Source organism: Callithrix jacchus, chromosome 15 (assembly GCF_049354715.1).
Source record: "Callithrix jacchus isolate 240 chromosome 15, calJac240_pri, whole genome shotgun sequence".
NCBI lineage: Eukaryota > Metazoa > Chordata > Mammalia > Primates > Cebidae > Callithrix > Callithrix jacchus.
In genome coordinates, this window is record NC_133516.1 from 66,240,959 (window position 1) to 66,263,226 (window position 22,268).

Genomic DNA, 22,268 nt, shown 5'->3' on the forward strand with positions numbered 1-22,268 from the left:
AACACAGGTAATGGCCTCAAAATTATCCTGCAACTAAAAGGATGTGATGAAAAATTCCCCTAGATAACCTAATAGACCTGGAGGTCAACATCCCAAATGGTGGCAGTCAGGCCCTTGGAGACTGTGCATGGGTTGTGTACTGCATTGCATCTGTTTGGACAAGATCTCAAGTGATTTAATCTCTAATCCAGACTGCGAGGGCATGTTAACCTGGGTAAGGGGAGGCAGACATTCATCTGAATCACAATAATCAAACCTTATATTTGCATCTTGCTTTGACATTTACAATAATATGCTTTTAAATTTAAGCGTATTATCACATCTGGCCAGCCTGAATTACAGGGTTATTATGAATTTGGTCTAAGATAAGGTTCTGAAGTGTGAGAAAAATACAACATGCTGCAGCCCATACGTAAATCCGATTCCTCTATACAAGGTCGACACAACTTGGCTAAGGGGATCCTGCTCAAATCCACCATGTGTGGGAAGCCCATGGAAGATACAGACAGAGCCACAGGACAGAGACATTGTTGGCAACAATTTCCACAAGTTAAATAATGATTTTGGAGGTAAGGGGAGACTTTTAGTTTACTAACAAAGTTGCCTTTGACCTTGGCCAGGAACCAGAGTACACAAGCTAGGTCTGCAATTTAATGCAGGTTAGCTGCAGTTGAATGATGGGTGTCTAAGTGGGAGGTCTGACAAACTCAGCTTGGATTTCCCAGGCCCCAGGTCAAAGAGGGTATGGAAGACAACACTTCAGAGGGCTTTATTTAAAAGACAAAACAAAACAAAAAAACCCTCAACTTTCCCCTGAGGGAGGACCCTGAGACCTGGCCAAGGGTTTGATTACAGATTTCCTCTCCTGCTCTCTGCTGGAACAATCTTCTCTGCATGAGTTCTAGGAATTATGAGGAAGTGAGGGACAGCTCAATTCATCCCCCATCTGTTTCCCTATTTGCAGAATTTGGTGTAAAATATGACTTCTGTTGTTTTAAGACTATGGCAACATTCTCTTGCCAGAAAAAAATAATTATAATGGGTTTGTTTCTAAAAGGTACTTCGAAAGTGACCTGCACATCTGCCGCCCCATGTGCTGGAAAGGCTTGCCTGGTGTGAATCATCCTGATGTTTCCAAATTGCCAGAGCCCAGAGGTACAACTGTATGGGCTAAACTTCTGATGAGCCCTCCATCTCCCCATCTTGGGCCCAGGAAACTGAAAACCCCAGGGTTTTCCAAGCCTCTGCCCCACTCCCTTCCCAAGGAGCAGGAGAGAGTTGGAAGTTCATCTTTGCTTTGCCAAACCTGACAGTTTTCCAGGATTCGGGGCCACTGGGAAGCATTTGTGGGAAAGGAAAGAATGCCCTCAGGTCCCTGGGCCCAGAAAGTGAGGCAAAAAGTAGTGCTCTACTGCCATGGGATGAAAAAGTGCAGGCCTCTGCGCCACTGGCTGAATTTCAGCTAGGCAGTGCAGTATCTCTTACTGGGGATGCAGAAATGAAACAGGCTCTAAGCAAACAACCTGGTTGGTGACAGAGCAACTTATGGATCTACGCTCTCTGAAAGGGGAGGAAAGTCAGCCCCTGGGCTATCAGCTGCTGAGTGGGAAGTGTTCACTGGCTCTGGTCTGCTCAGGGAAAAGCGCAAAAGGGGATGTTGAACAAGTTAGAGAGAAAGCAGAAGTTGCCTGTGTTACTTTCTATCAGCCCATCCAAGTGCCCATGAGGTCCAAGCCAGGGTGTTGATGGCCAGGGAGTCTGTGCATTCCTCTGCACATGCGTGTGCCCAGCTGTGCGTAATCCAAGCCTGGCCCAAGGCCTTAGCACGTAGGGACCTCAGGCTGGGCATTGCCCAAGGCTGGGCAGTTTGTTCAGCGCAGTATAGCAGGTGGGGAGAGAGGTCAACAGCCACCCCAAAGCCTCTGGCCCCTACAGCCTGCCCTCAGCCACTCTTAGTAGACATTACTGTCTCACCTGATGGCCAGCACAAAGGGAGGGTACCCCACTGTCACACAGCAGCCACAAAAGCACCCCCTTCCATGGCCAGCCTGGAGGCGCGTGGCTTTTTCCGTCTAATGCTGGAACAAGCAAAGCAGCAGCTGTGCCTCACCCGGGCACACCCACACCAGCCCATGGGTACACTGGTGAAGAAGCCATCCCTGCTTCTCCAGCTCCCAGCAGTGCCTCTCCAGCCCCATCCCATTCCCACCTCCGGCAGCAGATAAGAGAAAACACGACTCCCCCACTCTCACCTGGTGGTGCCGCATTCTGCTCTTTCCCCTGTAAAGAAAAGTATACATTAATGTTTAATTCCCTTTTCTTTTTCAACCAAAGAACATTCGTCTTTTTCTAAAAACAAAATGCAATGGGTCTTAATTATTTATGAAACATGAAATCTAATTATGCCTAAGGCACGGTCTGCTGAAAAGAATTGCGTCTTATTAATTCTTTATTAAAAGCCTCCTATTTGTAGGAGTGTGTTCATGCACGTTATTGTTCAAGACATATTTTCAGTGATTCTCAAACTATAGCCCGCTAGCCACTTGCATCAGAAACATCTGGGGCTCTGGTTAAGGATGCCGATTTCTTGGCTCTCTCATGGGTCTTCTGAATCAGAATCTCTGAAATAAAAACCCAGAAATCTGCATTTTAACAACCACTCCTGGTGATCACTTCTATGCCTCCCAAAGTTTGAAAACTCCTGTAGTGTTTAATGGCAATGAAGACTGACTGAGCCTGTGCCATGTGCCTGGCACTGAAGGGTATCAGCCATAAGGCAGGTGCTCCTGTGGCCCTGCCTCCACCTTCATTCTCAGCTGAAGATCTTCTCATTTCCTCCACTGGAAAACAAAATCAAGTAATATGGGTTCTCCATCTGCCTGCCTCCATGAGGCCCTCCTGCCTACCCTCCAGACCTTCTCCTCATGCCCTGGTTCCATTCCCTCTGCCCTTCTGGGGGGCCTTAGTTTCTGCAGGTGTTTCCCCTCTCCTTCACATCACCACTCTCCTCTCTTCTGGACCATTTCCAACAACATATTAACATGTTCTAGAAATGAATGGCCTAGCTTTTAACCCTTCTGTTGACCCGATTTCTCCTTCCAGCTACATCCTCATTTCTCTGCTCTTCTTTACAGTGAAATCCTCTGAAGGAGCTGTGTTGAGGCACCACCGCTTCCTTCCCTCCTATTTCCTCCTCGCCCCTTTGCAGCTGGGCTTCTGTCCTCATCCCTGGGCTGAGACTGCTCTTGTCAAGATCAACACTTAAGGTCAACAAAGGTCTCCTTGAGGCTGAATCCAATTGTCTTCACTGCCCTTATTGTACCTGACCTCTCCATACCATTCTACTCAGTTCACCACTCCCTTCTTACAAAGCTCTCTCCACTTTCATGACTCCACACTTTCCCAGTGTTCTTCCTGCCCTGCAGTTTCCTCAGTCTCTCTTTATGTCTCCTCCTCATTCTGCCCAATCTCAAACCTTGAAATGTTGGAATGCCATCAGGACACAGACTGAGGGCTGCTTTCCTTTTCTACACACCCTCTCAAAGCGACTGCAAGTGCTTACAGAAAACCCCTTACTCTATGTCCAGATCTTACCCTTTCCTAGAATTCCTAACTCAGATGCACTGCCATCTTAAAAAAAAAAAAATAGCACTACTGCTGGGAACAGTGGCTCATGCCTGTAATCCCAGAACTTTGGGAAGCCAAGGCTGGCAGATCACCTGAGGTCAGGAGTTTGAGACCAACCAGACCAACATGGAGAAACCCCATCTCTACTACAAATACAAAACTTGGCCGGATGTGGTGGCGCACACCTGTAATCCCAGCTACTCGGGAGCCTGAGGAAGAAGAACCGCTTGAACCGGGAGGTGGAGGTTGAGGTGAGCGAGATAGCATCACTGCACTCCAGCCTGGGCAACAAGAGCAAAACTCCATCTCAAAAAATAATAATAATAAAATAAATAAAATAACAGCATTATTGAGGCATATTTATATATTATAAAACTCACCCATTTGAAGTGTATAATTCAATGATTTTTCGTGAATATTCAGAGTTATGCAACCCTCACCAGAATTCAATTTGAAAACATTTCCATCCCCAGAAAAAGATCCCTCGTACCCACTAATAGTCACTCCCTGTTCCTGCCTCCAGCCCCTGGCAACCCTAATCTACTCCCTGTCTCTACAGGTTTGCCTAATCAAGACATTTTATATAGATGGAATTATATAAGATGTGGTCCCTTGCATCTGGCTTCCTTTACTTAGCATAAAGCTTTTGGGGTCTATCCATATAATACGATTTAGTAATTCATTCTTTAGTAATTCATATGGCTTTGTAATATTCCATTATATGGGTAGACCACATTTTCTTTATCCATTCAACATAAATTGCCTTCTTTGTATCTCATACCTTAAATGTTTCCCAAAGCACTCTTTCTTTCCATGCCCGAAACCTACTCCCACCCAAGTCTTCAATATCTCAATAGGTGGACATCCACCCACCCTCTTCTTTAAGCCAGAAGTCCAATAGGCACTCCCCTTGAAAACTGTCTTTCCTTTATAAATTAAATTTGTACACTTCTCTCCATCTTAACACTATCTTCTTAGCCAGGCCATGCTCATCTCTTACCTGGATCACTTTCTTTTTAACTGGGTCTCCTATTCCGCTACCATACATTCTTGCTTCAGCAGCCAAGCAATCTCTTTAAACTGTAAATCAGACCATGTCCTTCCATTGCTTAGAGCCTTGGATAAGGGACAAAATCCAGACCTCTTACTCTGCTTTATAAACCCTTTGAGATCAGAGTAGACCCTTCAAAATGCCACTCCATCTATTTGGGACACTCTTTCCTTTGTGTGCTCTGCTAAAGATGCAGAGGCTTCTGTGTGGTCCTCAAGTAGGCGTTTGCATTTGCTGCCTGGAATTCTCTTGGCCCCAACCTTTGCATGGCTCATTCCTCCTTGTCTTTTGGGTCTTAACTTAAAAGCTGTCCAGAGACAAGCTTCATCTATCTATTTATTTTATTTTGAGACTCTTGTCCACTCAGGCTGGAGTGCAGTGGTGCACTCACAGCTCATTGCAACCTCAATCTCCTGGGCTCAAGCAATCCGCCTGCCTCAGCCTCTCAAGTAGCTGGGACCCCAGGTGCATACCGCCATGTCCAGCTATTTTCTTTCTAGTAGAGACAAGGTCTTACTATGTTGCCCAGGCTGCTTCCTCTATCTAAAGCAGACACTTGTCTCTTTATAGGTAGAATTTCTCTCTTTAAATTCTCAATACATGCAGCTTATCATTAATATTTTTCTTATTATTTATTTACTTGTCCACTGCCAGTCTATCTCCATTGGAAGATACTGTGTTGTATGAGAAGGAATCTTGTCAGTTATTAAAACTACTATGACACCAAGGTCTCGGGCAGTGTTTGACACAAAGTATGTGCTCAATAAATATTTGTAGAATGAGTAAATGAATGAACAAGTGCTCTATCTGCAAGAAGCTTAGTGCCAAATGACTCAATAAGTAGATCACACAATAGTGTAATAAGTGTCACAGCACAATTGTACACAGGGTGTCTTACCTGTCACAACAGATGAGCAAACAGACTTGGAGAAATGGAGTGACTTTCCCAAGTCCCTGCTAAATGTAGAGCCCAATCCAGGTTGTCTAACTTCAAACCCAAGCTTACCCAGGGAAGCTGGTTTCACCTCCACAAACACAGGTGAGGGAGAATAGATGTCCCCAGCAGAATGCGCCTCGGATGCAGGGACTCCATAAAGGCGGTACTTGGCTTCTTATAGTATCCCCTCTTTGTGGGCTTCAGGGATGCCACACATTAGAAGACAGCTGCCTTGGCAGGGATGTGGCACTCAAAATGAAGAGATTAAATAATATCTTTTCCTTCTCCTACCAAAATTATACTGAAAACAAAGAGGCCTGAGTCCTACTGTTTAACTCCTTTATCAACTCACTTCGTGAGCTTGGACGAGCCACTTCCTTTCTTTAAACCTTCATATCCTGAGTTTAAATTCTTCATTGCCTGTCTAGTACATTGCAGATGCTGACATCCCTGGATCTCATTCACCAAATACCAGCAGTATTATTCCAGTCACTGCTCCAAAAATGCTCTCCATTTCCTAATATTCTACGAACTGCTTCCAGTTCAGAATCTCTGAAACCAGTACTGTCTAGTAGAAATTTATACAAGCCACAATTTCTGGTAGCTACATTACAAAATGTTAAGAGAAGCAGGTGACGCTGGGTGTGGTGGCTCACACTTGTAATCCTAGCACTTTGGGAGGTTGAGGTGGGTGAATCACTTGAGGTCAGGAGTTTGAGACCAGCCTGGCCAACATGGTAAAACGCCATCTCTACTGAAAATATGAAAATCAGCTGGGTGTGGTGGCGGGCACCTGTAATCCCAGTTACTCGGGAGGCTGTAACACAAGAATCGCTTGAACTCAGGAGTTGGAGGTTGCTGTGAGCTGAGATTGTGCCACTGCACTCCAGCCTGAGCTATAGAGCTAGACTCCATCTCAAAAAAAAAAAAAAAAAAAAAGGGAAACAGGTGAGATTAATTTTCATGATATATTTCATTTGACCTACTATTAAAATGATTATCATTTCAATACGTATCTATATAGAAAAATTAATAAGATATCTTCTATTTTGTGTATATGTGTGTGCTAACTCTTCAAAATCTGATGTTAATATTGCACATCCCAATTCAGACTAGCCATGTTTCAAGTTTTCATCAGCCACACATGGCTAGTGGCCACCATACTGGACAGCACAGCTCTCAAACTCTGAAATCCCACCCAGCATTAACATTAAGAGAACTTTAGAAGAAAGAATTGAGCATTTTATCTATAGAAAAAAAAAAAAGAAAGAAAAAAGAGGCAGAATGGGACCAGGAAGAGAAATAAGGAGAGGAAGAGAGTAACCTGGGTCTGAAAACAGAATTTGAGGTGAATCAACAGGAAACTCCTTAATTCCTGAGCAAAGCCATAGGCAGTTACATCAGTGGAATTGGAAGCAAAGACCAAAGCAGGAAAGGAGAAAGGTTAGGTAAAATAGGTAAGCTCGGCTGGGTGCAGTGGCTCACACCTGTAATCCCAGCAGTTTGGGAGGCCAAGGCAGGCAGATCATGAGGTCAGGAGTTCAAGACCAGCCTGACCAACACGATGAAACCCCATCTCTACTAAAAAAATACAAAAATTAGCCTGGCATGGTGTCAGGTGTCTGTAATCCCAGCTACTCAGGAGGCTGAGGCAGGAGAATCCCTTGAACCCAAGAGGTGGAGGTGGAAGTGTGCCGAGATCACATCTCAAAAAAAAAAACAGGGAAATTTGTCCTGTTTGATTTGACTGTGTACCTGGAATCAAGAGCAAATTCCTACCAGACACTAGTTTGGGTAAAATTTTCAGGTAAACCCAAGCCCTCCTGTTACAGCAGATGGCAAACCATGAAAGTGATCAGGCAATAGCCTGAGATTAGTGGACAAGGAGGGTTAATTTCCTGTTCCCCCTCCTCTGGGTTTCCAAACTGTCCACTCTTCTATGTACTCAACATGGTCTAGTTACAATACCCTTCTCTCAATTCTTCTAACTCACCACATCTTTTCCCCCATTTGCAAATGCTGTCCCCTCTTCCCCAGAAAGTCTTTCCCTGGTTTTTCACTTGACTGATACCTTCTCATCCTTTAGTTTCAGCAGAAACAGTAATTCTCCTAGGAAGCCTCTCTGATCACCCCATCTAAAGCAGGTCCCCCCGCATCTCTCCACAACATATATACGATTGTTCTCTATCTCAAATTTTTCACTCATGGAACTTAACACAATTATAACCCCCACCCCATCCCCCGTTTTTTTTTTTTAAGAGACAGAGTCTTGCTTTGTTGCCCAGGCTGGAATGCAGCCACGTGCTCTTGGCTCACTGCAGCCTCCATTGCCTTGCCTCAAGCAATTCTCCTGCCTCAGCCTCCTGAGTAGCTGGGATTACAGGGCCACCACCACACCCAGCTCAATTATCATTCTTTACTTAGTATTTGTTTCCCATTTGAGGTCTCTCTTTTCCATAAATGCTGGGACCTTAACTTTCTGTGTACCACTATCTCCCCAGGCCTGGCCAAACAAAATGCCTATGCTCTTGGATAGACAGATGGGGGCAGGTAGAAACCAAAAGTTTCAGGATGTGAAATATAAAATATATTTTAAAAATATATTTTATAGTTGCTGGTTCAGTCATTTACTAGAAAGTCAGATGGCCTGGTCCTGGTGGCCATTTTGCTCTATAATGGGTGATTACACCTTGGCCTGAAAAAGTTATACTTCTTCCCTTCTATAGGCAGTGTACTATTCATTCACCCTTGAAGGGCTTTCAGAAATTGAAAAACCACCCACAACCTTGAGTGTAAACCCTAGAGCTTACAGACTACCACCCCAGAGCAATAAAAAGGTCATAAGTCTACAACTCAGCGATGATGATGAACTGAGAATTCTCTGGCCAATAAAATGGCATAGTGACAGCTAACATGTGTGCTTTTGCTCCCAAGAGGCACCAGTGACATCCTTTGTAACAGGGAATGCTATTTGCCGAGCACCTGGAGGCTTTTTGACTGGTGTGTCTGGGGTCAATCATGTTCTCAAATTTGCTTCTAAGTAAAGCTGACCAAAAATACCTCGGGCTTCATCTAACTTGTAGTTTCCTTGAGCTATCCTGTCAAAAGAGCGCAGCAGTCCCCGCTTATCTGTGAGAAATACGTTCCAAGACCCAGCGGGATGCCTGAAACTGTGGATAGTCCCAAATCCTACACGCCCTCTGTTTTTTCGATCTGATAACCAAGACAGCTACTAAGTGGCTAGTAGGTGGGTACCAGATCCAGGGTGGATATGCTGGACAAAGGGAGGATTCGTGTCCTTTCAGAGATGGAGTGTGACGGCATAAGATTTCATTGTGCTATTCAGAACAGTGAGAAACTTAAAACTTATGAATTGTTTATTTCAGGAATTTTCCATTCTAAATTTAAAGGGAAGGATGAAGAAAAGGCTCATGGCAACTAAGTCTTCCCCACTCCTATCCCTCAGTCAAGGAGTTTAAACAAATGTCTACCCTTATGTATAACCACTACTCAAATCAGAATATGGAACATTTATTTCTGTCAGCACCCAAAGCTCACCAACTCTTACTACCCAGAACACACAGTATTTTCAGGCCACAGTTAACCACAAGTAACTGAAACCATGGAAAGCAAAGCCACAAATAAAGGAAAGCTACTGAACTTTGGAGAAGCTGAGGCACTAGATATGATACTTCATCTCATTTAAAAGAAAAGAAGCCTTGTATCTTTCTAGCCAAAATATCCTGTTGGCTTCATATTTCTCACCTGCTTTCAAGATTTCCAGACCATCCCCTCCCAATACAAAATAGCCCTCACATGGCATAAAAAGGCCGCTGATGCAGCTGTAACCCTACCCTACTCTTAGAAAGAGAGTGCTACTGAATAGAAGAACCAAAATGCTCAGGAAAAGGTGAGTCACTGGTTGACACTCAGAAGGATGAATTCACTAAGATTCTGAGCTCTCTTTGGCCTGCTGATTTTTTTTTCTCTCCTTCCTTCACCCAATAGCCAATTTCCAATTTATCAGTTAGGTCAGTGCAGATTCTCCTGGTTTCAAATTCTCCCTTTTCACTCAATGCCCTAAGAGTCTACATGTATCTTTATCGTATAGTGGCTACATAAAAATGACTAGAGATTTGGTGTCAATTTATTCAGCTTTCACCTTCCCCAGTCATTCAGTAATTCATTAACTTCAGTTGATAATAATGAATCAGATTCATTAATGCTGACAAATATACCATACTAATGTAAAATGTCAATAATAGGGCAAACTAGATGCAGAGTATATGAAAACTTCATACTATCTTCCCAACTTTTCTGTAGTTCTAAATCTGCTTTAAAATAGAAAGTTTACTTAAAAAAAAAAAAAACTTCTCTAGAATTGACCAGTCTATCAAGAACCATCCAGTTGCTGAAGGAAGCACAGTGAGCCTTTCCAAGGCCAGCTCACAGAAACACAGGAGTAAAGAGATTCTTCTCGATGGCTTTTTCTTATCTGTCCCTCTACTTCTGAAACTGCATTTTCCAGGAGTTTTTTGTTGCTAATCAGCTCAAAACTCAGAAAAGGGACTGGTAAAGCCATCTTAGAGCAAGGCATAGTTGAAGGCTAAATTAACTTGGAGGACCAAATGGACCAGGAGTTATGCCAACCAAAACTAAATATGGTGGTGATGATGATGATGATAATGACTGTCATCATCATCATCATTTGAGTTGGGAATACAAAGCCAGCCCAGGGAGAATGGGAGCAGTGAAAGTAAAAGCTGCCTTTGTCTGGTAAGGGCACCCGAAAGACAAAGCAAAAGGCCTCTTTAGTCGTCCAAGCTCCACTGTGCTTCTGTGCCAAGAACGTGTGGGCAGGCCACTGCACCAGACTCAGGACCTTATTTTTTTTAAAAAAGATCTAGCTTTCTAAATTCAGCATCTGATTTCAAAAATGCAAGTAGCCACATACTCATATTGTCCGGCCTTTTGTTACCTGGCTCATGAGGAACAACCCCCTGCCCTGTGCCTATAAACACCAATCCTCCTCTTTAATGCTAGTCTTAGAAGCTGCCCTCATGGCACATACACCCTGAGCTCCACTCTTGAACTTTCTTCCTTTGTTCTCCATTCTCACTTTTTTTCTTCCCTCTTTGCTACCCATACTCCTCCACATCCCCCTTACACCCTGATACTGAAATGTCAGTATGGGTAAAATTTAGAGGGAAAGAATGAAGAAAAAGCTCACTGCAACTAAGTCTTCCCCACTTCTATCCACCAATCAACAAGTTTTAACCAATGTCTACCCCCATGTGTAATCACTCCTCAAGTCAGGATATGGAACATTTATTTCCATCAGCCCCCAAAGCTCCCCAGCTCTAACTATCTAGAACACACAGAACTAATCTGCAGTGACAGAAACAGAGCAGAGTAGAGCATAGGGGGCTGACTGCAAAGGAGTACAAGGGATATTTGAGGGTGACTGAAATGCTCTATCCCCTGATTTGGGTGGTGGTTACCCGTGCAGATGCAAAGGCCCTGGGGCAGGAATAAGCTTGGTAAATCCTGAAGGGCAGAAATTTGCTCAGCATGGCTGCAGCACAGTAAGGAAGAGAAGAATGACGGATGAGGTCAGGGAAGCAGGCAGAAGCCAAGTGCTATAAGGCCTCACATGCCATAAGAGCAGCTGGGATTTTATTCCAACTACCACTGGAAGGCATTGGGTGGCTTTCAGCCTAGTCTCCAGCTCCCTCAAGGATGAAACCCTGACTTACATGTATGGATTTTCCTTTTCTGGACCTAGAACCCTGACAAGACACTCCAACAGTATTCCTTGCAAATAGTGTCTGCTGAAAAACATCAGTGTTGGCCTCTGAGGCCCTGGATTCCCACTCCCTACCTGATGGGGGCCACTCTATCACTTGCCTTGGACCATCCTTGACAACCTAAACCAAGACTTGTGGTTGCCCTCTATGTTCTTTTTTTTCTTATTTATTTTTCTTTCTATTAATCAAAAAGCAAGTCACACCCACTATTTTCTATAGCCAGATTGGACCCCTCAAGGCATCTGTACCAAGGTGATTTTCCCAGCCTGCCCAGTCCTGGTAGGGAAGTCCAGGTTCATTCGGCCAGGTGCCTGTCGTCTCAAGCTTAAACAGCTCAACACATCAGGGGACCACAGCAAAACACAGTGGGGAACACAGCTCCTCCCAGAGGGCCTCTGCCACCTCACTCACCTTCGCCCAGGGTCTGCTTGAGTAAATCGTGCTTGGCCTGCAGCTTGGTGATGAGGTTACTGCCATTCACATATTCTTTAAATTTCTGTAAGACACAAGGCACAAGGAAGTTATAGATTGTAAGGCCAAGTAATGGGATCTCTGCCTCTACAACTGACCTCTGGGACAGGAAAGCCAAAGAGAGATCACGTCACCTGCAGGGACCCTGGGGCAGGGAACAGAGAGGCCTCTGCGTCTGTGCCTTTGCTTTCCTCCATCTAGATCCCCAGCGCTGCCATGCGGAGGACTGGCCCTTGCAAGGCTTCTGGCCTTTCAGGTAAGGGGTTAGGAATACAAAGCAATTCTGGGAAGAATGGGAACACTGAAAGCTGCCTTTGTCAGGTAAGGTCTGTGTGGAGACAAAGCAAAGGGCCTCTGAAGTCATCAAAGCTCCACTGTACTTCTGTGCCAAGAGCACAAAAAATGGGAGCCGTCCCAGGGGCCACACAGCTGAGGCCAGAGAGCTTTATCGGATCTATCAGAGAGAAGCCTTGGAACGACTCTTCCTTTCATCTGGACGGTTCTGAAGGAGAAAGGGTCTACAGGCCCCTGCGAGGCTTTCCCATTAAAATAACCCAAATTGCAGTGGGCAATAGGATTTTCTTTTTTGGACAGATGAGAAAAATGAAGTTTTCACTGGAAAGTGATTTGTCCAAAATCCCATGGAAAGTCAGCCATGGGCCAGGCCCTTGCCCCAGCCTGCTTCCTAGTTCAGGGTCCTGGCCAATGCAGTGCACCTTATAGCAGCACTGAGGGACAGAGAACAGGCCAGGACAGAAACACATCTACCTGCTCAGAACTCATCCTGGGCCTCAGCTACCTCTACATAGGTACCAGCTTCCCCCACCCACACAGTCCCAGAGCCCTGCTGGGCATGCCTCTGCTGCATGGCCAGCTGCTAGAGGGTGGACTCCACACCCAGCTCATCTCCAGCTCCCCAGTGCCTAAAACTGTGATTGGCTTAGAGTAGGTGCTGAGAAATTTCACTGGATCCTTGTCCTCTTGAAGCTTATGTGGTTGGGTGGAGAAGAAAGCAATAAATGAACAAAAACAGTAAGATACCACTTGGTCAGGTGGTGATGAATGCTATGGATAAAAAGAAAGCAGAGCTGAGTATGTTGACTCACGCCTGTAATTCCAGCTACTCAGGAGCCTGAGGTGAGAGGATTGCTGGAGGCCAGAAGTTCAAGATCATCCTAGGCATCTAAGCAAGACCAAGTCTCTTAAAAAGTAAGTTTAAAAAACTAGCTAGGCATGGGGACATGTACTGTAGTGCCAGCTACTCAGGAGGCTGAGGTGAGAAAATCACTTGAGCCCAGGAGGCCGAGGCTGCAGTGAGCTATATTTATGCCATTGTACTCCAACCTGAGCAACAGAGTGAGACCCTATCTCCACAAAAAAAGTAAACAAATAAAATAAAGTGGGAACAGTGGACTGTAAGTCCAGGAAGACCTCCCTGCAAAGTGGGCATTTGAGCCAAGGCGTGAAGGAGGAGGAAAGGGGCCAAGTGGGGACCTGCGGGAAGGAGCTTGCAAGCAAGGGACATGGCAGTTACAAAAGCTGAGGATAAAGTCAAGGAGGTAGATGTGACTGCCCCAACTCTATCTGCTAGTTTCTCAAAGAGAAGCCCACTCTATTGCCCCAGCCAGCACTCTAAAAAAGGGGCAGAGAAAAGTGAGTTGCAGAGGCTCAGACACCCCCAAGTAAACTGTAGAGGAAGATCTCTAACATCATCACCCTCCCATTGACAGCTGTGGGGGAAAGAGCCATTGGGGTGGGGGCTGACATATACCAAATAAGACTGGGGTCATCTCACATTGGCCCACCCTTGATGGGTTTCTGGAATGACTGGGCTGGTGGGAGGTTATAGTTTCCCCTCTCCTTTTCCATGGTCCTTGGCTTCCAGGACCTGGCCTATTGGCCATTAAGAGTCACTCCCCTGGGCCGGGTACAGTGGCTCACACCTATAATCCCAGTACTTTGGGAGGCCGAGGCAGGTGGATCAGAAGGTGAGAAGATCGAGACCACCCTGGCTAACACAGTGAAGCCCCATCTCTACGAAAAACACAGAAAAAAAAAACCTTAGCCAGGCATGGTGCTGCATGCCTGTAGCCCCACCTACTCAGGAGGCTGAGGCAGGAGAACCACTTGAACCCAGGAGGCGGAGGTTGCAGTGAGCTGAGATCACACCACTGCACTCCAGCCTGGATGACAGAGTGAGATTCTGTGTCAAAAAAAAAAAAAAAGTCACTCCCCTTTGTATCCAGCAGAACCCTTGACAGTTTTCAGAGACATAAATGTCTGAGGACATTTTTTCCAAAGCCCACACCTAAATTTCAGACAATTCAACATGATAATCTCTATATATAATTTTAGGGTTATTACTTGGGACTTGTACCTGATGCTGTTAGCCATTTTCTTATCACCCCACTGAATAAAACTGTCTCTGGTTTTTTTCTAGAGCAAGAAAATTTCAATAATCATCACCCAAGATCAATGCCAATGCTACCCATTGGGAATTCACTTTCTGCATTTCAGAAAACCAAGCCAGGTAACTTAATTTTAAAAGCATGGTGGTTGGGAGGACAGGATCCAAGGCGGTTTAGGAGCAACTAAGGATTGCAGCTCCCAGTGGAAGCACAGAGGGTGAGTGGATGAGGCATTTCCAGATGGATATTTATTGCCCACAGACCAGGAGATTCCCAGGTGGAGGAGCCCCACGGGTCGCCAGCGTGGCTATTTTGCTGGCACCCCAGCGTGGCAGTTCTCCGTACAAAATACACTGGTCTGGTTGCCCTTTTAAGCTGGCAACTGGAGCTCCAGGAGCACAGAGTTGCCCACTCATCTGATTAAACAGGGGACAGAAACAGGGAGCCAGTCCAGGAGATTCCCAGGCAGCACCATTGTTTCAGCTGGTGCAGTGGGTCAAAGCACGGGTAATCACACAGATCCCAGTGCCTTTTCAACAGGCAACTGGAACAGCTGGGAGAGTCGACTGTTCAACTTAAAAAAAAAGGCTCTGTGGCAGGGAGCCAGGTGATCAGGCTCAGCGGGTCCCACTCCCCCCCCTCAAAAAAAACAGCAATTGGAAACCCTCTGGGTTGAGAGTTTCACAGCAAGCACAGCTGAACTTGGGATGGCCCAGCTGTGTAGGGGACGGGCGTCCACCATTACTGAGGCACTCCACCCCTACAGAGGTAGTCCGCCATTGCTGAGGCACCTCGCCATTGCCAAGGCAACCCACCACTACAGAGAGAGTCCGCCATTACAGAGGTGGGCCACCATTGCCAAGGCAGTTCTAACCACACCCATATAAACAGGACTGCAGGGAAATTCACACGACAGCAGGGCAGAGCCCACAGCAGCTCAGCAAAGCCTCTGCGGGCAGACAGTGACTAGGCTGCCTCCTTGCTGGGCAGGGCAACCCTGAAATAAAAAGGCAGCAGCACAACAGAAACTCATAAATAAAGCGCTAACTCCCCATGACAGAGCACCTGGGGAAAAAAAGGGGGGGTTATGAGTTCTGCTGCAGCAGACTTAAACATACCTGCCCAGCAGCTCTGAACAACAGAGCTCACAGCTCAGCACTTGAGCTCCTATAAAGGACAGTCTGTCTCCTTAAGCAGCTTCCTGACCCCCATATATCCAAAGAGTCACCTCACAAAGGACTGATCAGACTGACATTTGGCAGGCATCATTCTGGGACAAAGATAGCAGAAGAAGAAACTGGTAGCAACCCTTACTGTTCTGCAGCAGCTGCAGGTGAACCCCAGGCAAGCAGAGCCTGGAGTGGACCTCAGCAGTCCTACACCAGAGGGGCCAGACTGTTAGAAGGAAAATTAAGAAACAGAAATAACTTCATCATCAACTGGACGTCCACTCAGAGACCCAATCTGAAACTCAGCAACTACAAAGACGACAGGTGGGTAAATCCACAAAGATGGGAAGAAACCAGCACAAAAAGGAGGAAAACACCCAAAACAAGAACACCTCTCCTCCTGCAAGGGATCACAACTCCTCACCAGCAATGGAACAAAGCTGGATGGAGAATGAGTGTGATGGATGACAAAATCAGACTTCAGAAGGTGGGTAATGAGAAACTTCTGTGAGCTAAAAGAACATGTTCTAACCCAATGCAAAGAAACTAAGAACCTTGAAAAAAGATTTGACGAAATGCTAATGAGAATGGACAACTTAGAGAGGAATATGAGTGAATTGATGGAGCTGAAAAACACAACACGAGAACTTCGCGAAGCATGCACAAGTTTCAACAGCCGAATTGACCAAGCAGAAGAAAGGATATCAGAGGTCGCAGATCAACTCAATGAAATAAAACGAGAAGGCAAGATCAGAGAAAAAAAGCGTAAAAAGGAATTAACAAAGTCTCCAAGAAATATGGGACTATGTGAAAAGACCTAATCTACATTTGATAGGTGTACCTGAATGTGACGAAGAGAATGAATCCAAGCTGGAAAATACTCTGCAGGATATTATCCAGGAAAACTTCCCCAACCTAGAAGCCAGGCCAATAATCAAGTCCAGGAAATACAGAGAACACCACAAAGATATTCCTCAAGAAGAGCAGCCCCAAGGCACATAATCGTCAGATTCACCAGGGTTGAAATGAAGGAGAAAATGCTAAGGGCAGCCAGAGAGAAAGGTCAGGTTACCCACAAAGGGAAGCCCATTAGACTCACAGCAGATCTCTCAACAGAAACCTTACAAGCCCGCAGAGAGTGGGGGCTGATATTCAACATCCTTAAAGAAAAGAAGTTTGAACCCAGAATTTCATATCCAGCCAAACTAAGCTTCATAAGTGAAGGAAAAACATAATCCTTTGAGAACAAGCAAGTACTCAGAGATTTTGTCACCACCAGGCCTACTTTACAAGAGCTCCTGAAAGAGGCACTACACATAGAAAGGAACAACCAGTACCAGCCACTCCAAAGACATACCAAATGGTAAGTAACAGCATCAACAAAATGAAGAATCTGCATCAACTAACGGGCAAAACAGCCAGCTAGCATCAAAATGGCAGGATCAAATTCACACATAACAATATTAACTCTAAATGTAAATGGACTAAATGCCCCAATCAAAAGATACAGACTGGCAAATTAGATAAAAAGCCAAAACCCATCCGTATGCTGTATCCAGGAAACCCATCTCACATGCAAGGATACACAAAGGCTCAAAATAAAGGGATGGAGGAAGATTTACCGAGCAAATGTAGAGCAAAAAAAAAGCAGGATTTGCAATTCTCTTCCCTGATAAAATAGACTTTAAAGCAACAAAGATCAAGAGAGACAAAGAAGGACATTACATAATGGCAAAAGGATCAATGCAACAAGAAGAGCTAACAATCCTAAATATATACACACCCAATACAGGAGCACCCAGATACATAAGGCAAGTTCTTAATGACTTACAAAGAGACTTAGACTCCCACACAATAATAGTGGGAGACTTTAACACCCCATTGTCAATATTAGACAGATCAACCAGACAAAAAATTAACAAGGATATCCAGGACTTGAACTCAGACCTGGAACAAGCAAACCTAATAGACATTTACAGAACTCTCCATCCCAAATCCACAGAATATACATTCTTCTCAGTACCACATCACACCTACTCTAAAATTGACCACATAATTGGAAGTAAATCACTCCTCAGCAAATGCAAAAGAATGGAAATCAAAACAAACAGTCTCTCAGACCACAGTGCAATCAAGTTAGAACTCAGAATTCAGAAACTAACTCAGAACCGCACAGCTTCATGGAAACTGAACAACTGGCTCTTGAATATTGACTGGATAAACAAAGAAATGAAGGCAGAAATAAAGATGTTCTTTGAAACCAATGAGAACGAAGACACAACATACCAGAATCTCTGGGACACATTTAAAGCAGTCTCTAGAGGAAAATATATAGCAATAAGTGCCCACATGAGAAGAAAGGAGAGATCCAAAATTGACACCCTCTCATCAAAATTGAAAGAGCTAGAGGAGCAAGACCAAAAAACTCAAAACCTAGCAGAAGACAAGAAATAACTAAGATCAGAGCAGAACTCAAAGAGATAGAGACATAAAAAAACCCTTAAAAAAATCAACAAATCCAGGAGCTGGTTTTTCAAAAAGATCAACAAAATAGACAGACCAGTAGCCAGATTAATAAAAAAGAAAAGAGAGAATAACCAAATAGATGCAATAAAAAACGATAAAGGGGATATCACCACAGATTCCACAGAGATTCAAACCATCATCAGAGATTATTACAAACAACTCTATGCACATAAACTAGTAAACCTGGAAGAAATGGATAAATTCCTGGACACTTGCCTCCTCCCAAGCCTAAACCAGGAAGAAGCCGAAACCCTGAACAGACCAATAACAAGATCTGAAGTTGAGGCAGCAATTAAGAGCCTACTACACAAAAAAAAGCCCAGGTCCAGATGGGTTCACAGCCGAATTCTACCAGACACACAAAGAGGAGCTGGTACCATTCCTTCTGAAACTATTCCAAATAATCCAAAATCCCAAATCATTTTATGAGACCAACATCATTCTGATACCAAAACCCGGCAGAGACTCAAGAAGAAAAGAAAACTTCAGGCCAATATCCATGATGAACATAGACATAAAAATCTTTAATAAAATACTGGCAAACTGATTGCAACAGCACTTCAAAAAGCTTACCATCCCAATCAAGTAGGATTCATCCTGGGGATGCAAGGCTGGTTCAACATACACAAATCTATAAACGTAATTGACCACATAAACAGAACCAAAGACGAAAACCACATGATTATCTCAATTGATGCAGAGAAGGCCTTTGCCAAAATTCAACAGCCCTTTATGCTAAAAAACCCTCAATAAACTAGGTATTGATGGAACGTATCTCAAAATAATAAAAGCTATTTATGACAAACCAACAGCCAATATCATACTGAATGGGCAAAAACTGGAAGCATTCCCTTTGAAATCTGGCACTAGACAAGGATGCCCTCTCTTACCACTCCTATTCAATATAGTACTGGAAATTCTAGCCAGAGCAATCAGGCAAGAAAAAGAAATAAAGGGTATTCAAATAGGAAAGGAGGAAGCCAAATTGTCTCTATTAGCAGACGACATGATTGTACACCTAGAAGATCCCATCGTCTCAGCCCAAAATCTCCTGAAACTGATAAGCAACTTCAGCAAAGTATCAGGATACAAAATCAATGTGCAAAAATCACAAGCATTCCTATACACCAATAACAGACTTAAAGAAAGCCAAATCAAGAACAAACTACCATTCACAATTGCTACAAAGAGAATAAAATACCTAAGAATACAACTAACAAGGAACGTAAAGGACCTCTTCAAGGAGAACTACAAACCACTGCTCAAGGAAATAAGAGAGGACACAAACAGATGGAGAAACGTTCCATGTTCATAGCGAGGAAGAATCAATATCACGAAAATGGCCATACTGCCCAAAGTAATTTATAGATTCAATGCTATCCCCATCAAGCTACCAATGACCTTCTTCACAGAACTGGAAAAAAACACCTTAAACTTTACATGGAACCAAAAGAGAGCCTGCATAGCCAAGTCAATTCTAAGAAAAAAGAACACAGTGGGAGGCATCACACTACTGGACTTCAAACTATACTACAAGGCTACAGTAATCAAAACAGCATGGTACTGGTACCAAAACAGAGATACAGACCAGAACAGAGATGGAACAGAACAGAGGCCTCGGAGGCAACACAACGTATCTACAACCATCTGATCTTTGACAAACCTGACAAAAACAAGCAATGGGGAAAGGATTCGCTGTTTAATAAATGGTGTTGGGAAAACTGGCTAGCTATGTGCCGAAGGCAGAAACTGGACCCCTTCCTGACACCCTACACTAAAATTAACTCCAGATGGATTAAAGACTTAAACATAAGACCAGGCACCATAAAAACCCTAGAAGAAAATCTAGGCAAAACCATTCAGGACATAGGAGTAGGCAAGGACTTCATGACCAAAACACCAAAAGCATTGGCAACAAAAACCAAAATAGACAAATGGGACCTAATCAAACTCCACAGCTTCTGCACGGCAAAAGAAACAGTCATTAGAGTGAATCGGCAACCAACAGAATGGGAAAAAAATTTTGCAGTTTACCCATCTGACAAAGGGCTGATATCCAGAATTTACAAAGAACTCAAACAGATTTATAAGAACAAAACAAACAAGCCCATTCAAAAGTGGTCAAAGGATATGAACAGACTCTTTTCAAATGAAGACAAATACGCGGCCAACAAACATATGAACAAATGCTCATCATCACTGATCATTAGAGAAATATGCAAATCAAAACCACATCGAGATACCATCTCACGCCAGTTAGAATGGCGATCACTAAAAAATATGGAGACAACAGATGCTGGAGAGGATGTGGAGAAATAGGAACACTTTTACACTGCTGGTGGGAGTATAAATTAGTTCAACCATTGTGGAAGACAGTGTGGCAATTCCTCAAGGACCTAGAAATACAAATTCCATTTGACCCAGCAATCCCATTACTGGGTATATATCCAGAGAATGACAAATTGTTCTACTATAAGGACACATGCACACGAATGTTCATTGCAGCACTGTTTACAATAGCAAAGACCTGGAACCAACCCAAATGCTCATCGATGATAGACTGGACAGGGAAAATGTGGTACACATACACCATGGAATATTATGCAGTCATCAAAAACGATGAGTTCGTGTCCTTTGTAGGGACATGGATGAACCTGGAGACCATCATTCTCAGCAAACTGACACAAGAACAGAAAATGAAATACCGCATGTTCTCACTCATAGGCGGGTGATGAACAATGAGAACACATGGACACAGGGAGGCGAGCACTACACACTGGGGTCTGTTGGGGGGAATAGGGGAGAGACAGTGGGAAGTGGGGAGTTGGGGAGAGATAGCATGGGGAGAAATGCCAGATATAGGTGAAGGGGAGGAAGGCAGCAAATCACACTGCCATGTGGGTACCTATGCAACTATCTTGCATGTTCTTCACATGTACCCCAAAACCTAAAATGCAATAAAAATAATAATAATAATAATAAAATAAATTTAAAAAAATAAAAGCATGGTGGTAAAGTCTTAGGTCCAATTGACCCATATGGTTTCTCTGGCTGTCAGTCGCTTGGGTTGCCAGTGGGTCAGCAGACAGTGTGGTTCTGGGCCTAGGATGCCACTTACTGTAAAATAAAACATTTCTGTTTCCTGCTGGTTGGCTCTCCTCTTGGCAATGTTGATCTTGCTCATGTAGGTCTCAGAGGCAGCAGACTTGACGGACTCTGTTGATCGACTATGTTGGAAGGCATCGGAGACATCAAAGTCCTCCACCGTCAGCATGTCCTGCAAGGTCTGCATGGTAGCATCCAGGGTTTTCCTAACCTGGGGGAACACAGCAGATTGACAAAAATCCTGTATTCTCATACTGTTGTTGACACCTAAAGTTCCTTTTTCAACGGTCACTTTACTTCTTCCATATAAAGCCCCTAGGATATAGGCTGAACCAAAATAATCCTTCTCATTGTATTAATGTGGAAAACACAAATTAGTCACCAGCCCAAAATCACACAGCTGGCTGGGATCCAAAGCCAGGTTGCCCAATTTAAAGACATTTTATTGTATGGCTTCTGTCAGAGAGAATCTTGAGGAATGTTGTGACAAATGAGGAACCCAGGTTTCTAGGTTTATTTTTCTTGGCCTAATTATGTAACTGCAAGCTAGCTCCTCCAATGCAAGGTGGTCAGGTGAGTAGGGACAACATTAGACATGCTCTAGTTCTCTTCATTCAGAGAAGGATAGAGACAAAGTTGACAATGGTGGGCAGACATCCATCATGAACAAACTCTCCAGCTATCTGCTGCTGGAGTCCTATCAAAAGCCCGGCTCAGAAAAGAAAACTCCAGGAAAACAGTTGCTGAGGCACACATTGTTCAGTTAGGACTCCAGTTTTTCTTCTAGAATTTTGAGGACTCACCAGAAGTCTGCACAAACAGGGCCCATGGACCCTGACCTCCCAACACCCTTTGCGTAACTGTGGCTAAAGGGCAGATTCTTTGCTTTGGAGGTTGGTTCCAAAAACAGTCCCTGGAAAAACTGCCTCAATGTTGGTATAAAATTATTGTCATTCAAAGTCTGTTTCTTATCACTCAGACCTGAGCTTGAATGTCACCTTCTGGTGACATCAGTCCCCCCGATATCTTCACTCAGTGCCTATCACTGTCTAATATTTTCCAAGCTCATTCATTTATTGGCTTGTTTTTGTGTTTTGTAAATGAAAAATAAAATTCTAAGCCCTCATCCATCTGAATGGACCTCTCCTCTTGGTATTCCAAAGTTAA

General features: G+C 44.1%; 1 protein-coding gene across 13 annotated transcripts in view; it reads right to left on the bottom strand.

Annotated features, from left to right (window-relative positions):
* SRGAP3 (SLIT-ROBO Rho GTPase activating protein 3) overlaps positions 1 to 22,268 on the bottom strand; it is a 267,844-nt gene that overhangs the window by 52,909 nt on the left and 192,667 nt on the right. For 8 of the 13 annotated variants that reach the window (XM_054245908.2, XM_078351587.1, XM_054245907.2 and 5 more), the window contains exons 9-12: positions 21,115 to 21,312; positions 11,834 to 11,918; positions 3,813 to 3,908; positions 2,253 to 2,280 (exon numbers count right to left, since the gene is read on the bottom strand). In XM_054245908.2, coding sequence (XP_054101883.1) covers positions 2,253 to 2,280; positions 3,813 to 3,908; positions 11,834 to 11,918; positions 21,115 to 21,312 — 407 coding nt within the window. The remainder of the gene's footprint in view (positions 1 to 2,252; positions 2,281 to 3,812; positions 3,909 to 11,833; positions 11,919 to 21,114; positions 21,313 to 22,268) is intronic. The other 5 variants (XM_035276174.3, XM_078351588.1, XM_035276173.3 and 2 more) reach the window with 1 other exon arrangement.